At 36.0% G+C, this 7377-nt stretch overlaps 1 protein-coding gene across 2 annotated transcripts in view; it reads left to right on the plus strand.

Annotated features, from left to right (window-relative positions):
• meis1a (Meis homeobox 1 a) overlaps positions 1–7132 on the plus strand; it is a 24786-nt gene extending 17654 nt beyond the window's left edge. The window contains exons 10-13 of one of the 2 annotated variants that reach the window (XM_081361911.1): positions 3468–3526; positions 4432–4521; positions 5568–5668; positions 6330–7132. In XM_081361911.1, the coding sequence (XP_081218037.1) occupies positions 3468–3526; positions 4432–4521; positions 5568–5629 (211 nt within the window). In that variant the 3' untranslated portion in view covers positions 5630–5668; positions 6330–7132. The remainder of the gene's footprint in view (positions 1–3467; positions 3527–4431; positions 4522–5567; positions 5669–6329) is intronic. The other variant, XM_081361912.1, reaches the window with a different exon arrangement.
• The last annotated feature ends 245 nt before the right edge of the window (positions 7133–7377 follow it).

Genomic DNA, 7377 nt, shown 5'->3' on the forward strand with positions numbered 1-7377 from the left:
TGACTATTTTTTTAGCGCATTTTAATTGGCAGAACATTTTCTCGTCTTTGGCTTTTACTCATCACTGTAAACAGTATTTAGACCCTCAAGAGCCCTTCATAATCAAAATGACAACTAATTAGTATTTTAATAACCGGAGTGAAAATACATTAGGTGCTCTTCAAAGCCCAACACAAACAAGAGCGCAGAAAGCGGTGTGTGTGTGTGTGTGTGTGTGCAGCTCCGGCGCGCAGAGGAAACAGGTGAGGGAACGCGAGGGGCGAAAACGAGCTGCTGTCAAATTAAACAGAAATTATCACAGGGAACAGCTGGACTGGTTTATTTAAACATGGAGACGCACAGACACACACTCGTAAAGAGGAACACTGTCCTCCGAATGACCTCACAATACAGTGGGACTAAAAGATAACTTTATGTCTATGCTTTCCAGACAGGAACATTTGCTGTAGAGTTTTAGGTTCAATAGGCTACAAGTATCACAGGGTGAGTTAATATAAACTGGGAGGCCTAGGAATGTACGGTGGGGTCCAGAAAGAGACCACATAGAAAATCTTTGTTTTTATTCAAGCCTGGAAAATAAGTTTTTAGAATATATAAAGAAAGAAAAAAGCGATGACATAAAAATAAAGAAATATGTACATTAAGATTTTAAATGCATTTATTTTTGACAGTGAGCATGAAAATTGAGCATTAACTGAAATTCTTGTTAAATTTTATTTCAGTTTTTTTTCACTCAAATTATGCTGATAATACCATTTGCAAATAAATATTTTGTATTAAATTGCAAAAAAAACAGTAACCCCACTATATATGCTATATAGATGCTATATAGATGCTATATATATATATATATATATAATGCTGAATTATTTGAAGAGTTCAGATGCAAAAGCCTTTAAGTGATCATTTCAATCATCACTTAAATGGCAATTAATAGGTAATTTGCATTGCCATTTAAGTGAAATTACTGAACTTAAATATACGAGCTTCATAAAAATTATAATTCTAGAAGAAAATTTCAGATGGCACTTAGAGGCTTTTGCATCTGAACTCTTCATTTATAAATGTTTTATTAATTTAATATTGTTAAATATTAAATATATATATATATATTTAGGTACATTAGTATTTTCACCCCAAAAAATGGTTCTAAGCCAGTTATCTATATCTTTTGCTGTATTGGATTATTGGATTATTACAATTAATGGCAAAAGGAATGTTTGGAAATGTCTTTATTGAATTATTTATATTATATAAAATCTTTATTGATTTAATTTCTGACAATGAGCATGAAAATTGAGCATTAACTAAAATTATTTTCACTCAAATTATGCTGATAATATAAATTGAAAATAAATGTTTTGTATTAAATTGAAAAAAAACAACAACAACAACAACAACAACCAATTAATCCCACTATATATATATATATATATATATATCTTGCATTTGCAATAAAATTTGCAAGTAAATATTTTGTATTAAAATTCAGAATAGAGGTATTTTTACCAGTGGATTCTTTCAACCGCACTGTATATAGTAGATCTTAGCATTTGAACCCCACATAGACTAGCTCTTCCTATATAAATGAGCCTATACGGCACAGCAGGTTTGTTCTGTGTTGGATTGTGCAGTAAAGGTACTATGTGTTTCTTTGCTCCCTTGTGTACAAGAAAGGGCCCCCAAATATTTCACTTGCTGCGTAGTGTTGTTATGTGTTTGGCGTGCGTGTTGGGCCGTGTACGTGTGTGTGTGTGTGTGTGTGTTTGGAGTGAACAGGCAGAGGCATGAAGCTCGTAAACTTGGTCTCGTGGTGAGAAGAGGGGTTCAGTGAGGGGTCAGCTTTTAACCCCCTTAAAGAGTGGGACGGGCTCGTCCCCGCTGGGGAAACGGCTCTTATCTCTGATTGGTCACCTAACGGGCGGAGTTGAGAGAGATGCTAGCTCTCAACAACCTCAAAAAAGCGTTTATGGTACCTGCTCGTCACGCTGCTCATCCTGTTTATCTCTGTTTTTACTGCTTCTTAACATTCATCTATGCCTGTGCTTCTCAAGCTGTGGGATGCAACACTACATGGAAAATACATTATAAAATCTTATAAAATATAGACATTTTAATTGGTACATTCTCACTTCTGCAATGGGAATAGTAATGTGCTTGGCTGGATTTATCTGATTAACAACACAGTAAACAGTAATATTGTGAAATATTTCTACAATTTAAATAACTGTTTTCCATGTGAATATATTGAAAAATTTAATTTATTCCTGTGATCAAAGCTGAATTTTCAGCATTATTACTCAGTTTCAGTGTCACATGATCTAATTTTAGAAACTAATATGATGATTTGATACTCAAGAAACGTTTCTGATTATGATCAATGTTGAAAACAGTTGTGCTGCTTCATATTTTTGTGGAAACCAGGATACTTTTTTTCAATTGAATGCATATTTGTCAAATAAAAATATTATTTTATTGTTTTTGTTAAACTTCTGAACAGGTGTATATGAATTTTTTTCTAAATCTGTATTTTTGTCCAGTTTTCCCGTATGAATTTATATACTTTAAGACAAGATAAAAAAAAATTGTCTAAGAGTTGATTTCAAAGAATTTATTTTTCTTATTATTCTAACAACAAGAGTGCAGTAAGAGAAATAACATAATTCATCCATTCTCTGAAAATGAGTCCTTATGTCTTATGCAGTTTTGCTTCTTAAGTAAATGCATCTTTGTTGCAATAAGGGAATATTGTTGTGAATGTTTAGATTTGGTCAAAGTTGGCCGGAAAACTTGATGTAAAGGCAGGCTTCTCCTCTAATGGATAGAACGCTCACACGGTCGGTGTGTGTAATTCACTTCCTATGAATTAAAAGTAGAACTTCCCCTCCTTTGTGAAGGTTCGAATGGAAGCGAAGCACCTGGGGTGACGCAGAGGGGTCATTAATCATGTGTGGACTTGTGCCCTGGCACTCCAAGGTCAGAGGTCACGGGGAATTTTTCAGGCTGAGAAAGAGCAGAGCTGGGCTGCTGCCCGGGGTGTGAGGTCACCGAGTCAGGGGGTCATAGGTCAAGCATAGCATGGGAATAAATGCGGAAAGCATTGAAGTTCTGTGTTAATTTATGTTCTGTGTTAAAATAAAGTCGGTTTTTTTAGTGTTCTGTAAACGTCAGGCGTGTATGCATATGCAGAATTCGCCGACATGACAATGATTTTCACCCGTTTTCACCCAAATCTGTTCTCTTTAGACTTAATAAGCTGCATGATTTGAGAAATCACTCGTGTCTGTAGCACAAACTGTGCTGGATGAGCCGTGCGCCAAAGTTGAATACTTTTTCAAATGCGTTTGTTCAGATCCAGAACTATAAATTTTATTGATGCTTGCGTTTGAAAGGAGCCAGCACGTTAATAAAACAAAAAAAATGTCCTTTTATGCTCATTTCAACTGTTCTTTGCTTCGCTCCATCAGGTTTATCAATGCCAGGAGAAGGATCGTCCAGCCGATGATCGACCAGTCCAACCGCGCAGGCAAGTGCCTTGTAAAACTGACGGATTTTTGTTTCATTTCTCAGAGCTAAACTGTATAAAATGCTCTGTCATCCATGGAAATCTGCACTATGTTTTAATTATTGGTCTATGCAAGCATGCGACAGATGGATGACTTTTGCTGTTGCATTGCTGTCTTTCTGTTTATTTCAGTGTCTTGCACCACAAGTATCATGCTTTTGAAGGAGTCAAATGAACAAGTTTTAATGTGAAGCAGTTTTAAAACAATGGAAACAATCATTTGTCTCCAAACATGCTGAAAATTCAGGAATAAACTAGCATGTAAAATATATGCAAATAGAAAACAGTTCTTTTAAATTGTAATATTTCACAATATTACTGTACTGTATTTTTGATCAAATAAATTAGCAGAAGAGACTTCTTACATATATTGCGAATACATTTTTTTATAAAGTTTGCTTAATTCTAATAAGAATATTGTCAGTCCACCTGCAATATATGGTTTATATACAGCATATATATGTGTTTAGTTATATGTTTGTGTAGCAAATTGGATGTATGCAAAATCAAAAAAGAAAAAGTTTTAAAACAAGTTATAATGTGCATCAGTTTTAAAACAATGGACCAATCATGTATTTTTCCAAACATGCTTTTGGTCCAATTCTGTTGCGCTATTATTAAACGCAAGAACATGTCCTGAATGAACTGCCCCTAAAATGGTTTTCAGGATGAATTAGTTGAACTCAGCCTTATCCATCACACACAGCTTGGTTTCAGTAAATGTCTGGGTGGATTGGAAAGGAAGTGTTCTTAACATTGTGACAGTTTACACATTTCCTTTGGGAAGCTGTTATGTGTGGATATGTCTGACCTTCTTAACTGTCTCGTATGTGTGTGTGTGTGTGTGTGTGTGTGTGTGTGTGCAGTAGGTCACGGTGGCCCGTACACCCCTGATGGTCAGCCAATGGGAGGTTTCGTAATGGATGGTCAGTCGCACATGGGCATCAGACCACCAGGTACATCAACAAATGCTCAAATGTTTGAGGGGGAAAATGAACACACGTACTGTAACTGAAGCACTGCTTCATTTATAAAACGCTCTATAAAAGAATGATTCACACCATAATCAATTTATAAGAGATTATATTTTGCTTAAAGAAAATGAAGCCATCATTGCATTGTTTTTTTATGTGTTCATGACATTTAAGGAAACTTTCTCATTACTATAACACAGAAAAATCTCAATTTTTCTATATTTATATTTATATTATATTTAAAGAAATTCATAATTTTATACAGCAAGGACAAATTTTGAACAAATTGAGTGACAGTCAAGGTATATATAATGTTGCAAAGGATTTCTATTTCAAATAAATGCTGTTCTGTTGGCATTTCTATTCATCAAATAATCCTGAAAAAACAGTTTCCACCCGAATGTGAAGCAGCACAACTGTTTTCAACATTGATAATAATAATAAATGTTTTTTCAGAGGTGTAAAGTCCAGGGGGCAGAAAGTAAAAGTCCTGCCATATGTTTATTCCAGCCATGAACTCAGCCAGCTGATTTCAATAATTAGTTCTCTAATTAGTTGATAGCTTTGCCATCAATTTACATTTTACAATATATTCAAATAGAAAACACTTACTAGTAGAATATATATATATATATATATATATAACTGTCATAAAAAATGCATTCATTTTTTTTTGTAAATGCATTACAAAAAAAAATGCTTAACTGTCATAATAAAAGTCCACCTGCAATATATGGTTTATATACAGTGTTTATATGCATAGATATATATTTATTTTAGCAAATTAGATGTATACAAAATTACTGAAATGAAATAACTAATTAATAATAAACATTTACTCTAAATTCACCAAAAACATTTGAATGTACAAGATGAGAATTATCCATTCTCAAGGCTGTCTGTAGATGTGTTTGTGATTTCATGAAAGTCTCTCTCTCTCTCTCTCTCTCTCTCTCTCTCTCTCTCTCTCTCTCTCTCTCTCTCTCTCTCTCTCTCTCTCTCTCTCTCTCTCTCTCTCTCTCTCTCAGCGGCTCTGGGTGGTCTTGGGGGAGTGAATATGGGTCTGGAGAGTCAGTGGCACTACATGTAAACAAACCCCTGCCATCCTGATGAACACAGCAGACGAGAGGTACGCTTCTGCACCAGGGATTCCCCAGTATGGAAACATCCCTCACGGCGGTTCGACCCAGCTAATAGTCGTAATTCTTTAACGCTTTCATGTTTGTTCACCTTTTCAGTTTTCTTCATGCTCTCTTAAAAATAAAGGTTCTTTACTGCCATCGATGGTTCCATGAAAATCCTTTCAAATCCATGGAATCTTTCCATTCCACAAAAGGTTCTTTGGATTATTAACACGTTCGTCACGCTAAAAATAAGGTTATTTTAAGAGCCGTTGACTCAAAGGTTCTTTGGGGAACCAAAATTGGTTCTTGCAACAACAACAAAACCCACTTTTGGAACCTTTATTTTTAAGAGTGCGTTTAATCTGCAAGAGCAGTTTATAAAAATAATTTATAAAAATCAGCTCACAGCAACTGAACAGCAAAATCACCATCCCATATTTCCACCGTCACATGGCACAAACCGCCCAGTCCAATTAATTAGTCACTCAATTACTAAGTGGAGACAGTTTATGACATTGGAATCAGTTAATGTCTCAACCCACAGGAAAAGATAAAGATGAAAGCGGGGGTTTTGACAGAAATGTCAGCTGAATTGATTTGCGACCGTGCTGTCGCCAGTAGTGTTTCCTCATAAATGATTTCAACTCTTTCTCATTACACACTCAGGCTTTTTGGCGAGAGGATCGATCCTTTGCTCACGGACCCGGAGTTTTCGGGCGGATTCAGAAATTGGATTTTGACTTGCATCACAATAAACGGCCTTCATTCAACGGTACAGATACCCTAAAGAAACCCCTACAGCTTTACTCTCGGAGCGAGGCGCCAGACGGATTCAAGATGGCCGCCGGGACTCGTGTTTCCTGTGATGGGCAGATCAACTGTATCAGTAAACAATACAGAAAAAAAGAAATGCCTCAAGCCCTGGACGTACTCGCTCTGGGCCGGGAGATTCTTTCACGTGACCTCTCACCTGGAACCAGGTGAATCTTCAAGTGGCCTGAAAGGTCAAAACAAAGTCTCGTGTTTCAACGCAAGTGCCACCTGAAATCAAGAGTCATTATTCTGCAGACAAAAGTCCGGGAGCGATAGACGCCTCCGTCACACCACCAGATGCCTACGTCACATTGACGGAAGTTTGCGATCCAATCTGTGCAAAGCTATTCAATACAAAGCCCATAACTGTATATAATGCTGCTGGATGTGTCAAATATGACAGAAAAGGTTCATAAACGCCCAATGAATGCAACTGAAGGTTTCTCATACACAATTTACTGCGGTATAAATGCGCTTAGATGCATCTGGACAGTCGATGAGATTTTGAAAAGGTACTAATGATTGTTCTGGATTTGACTGAAGTGAGCTGAGCTGTATATTCACACTATGTGTGTGTGTGTGTGTGTTTGTGTGTGTGTGTGTTTGGTTGGTTTTCAGTGAGTGTGGGTTTATTCACATAAAAATTCATACCTCAACACGTGTGTTATATCATTATTATTGCACATGGGTGATTCGTCTGTGTATGGACTACTGCTTTCTGAATATTATATACAGTACATAGTTTAAAAAGTACACTATTGTTCAGAAGTTTGGGGTCTGTAAGAACTGTTTTTTTTTAAAGAAATTAATACTTTTATTTAGCAAGGGTGCACTAAATTGATCAAAAGTGACAGTAAAGACATTTATGTTACACAAGATATCTATTTCAAATAAATGATGT

Source organism: Scardinius erythrophthalmus (genome assembly GCF_964197995.2).
Source record: "Scardinius erythrophthalmus genome assembly, chromosome: 3".
Taxonomy (NCBI): Eukaryota; Metazoa; Chordata; class Actinopteri; order Cypriniformes; family Leuciscidae; genus Scardinius; species Scardinius erythrophthalmus.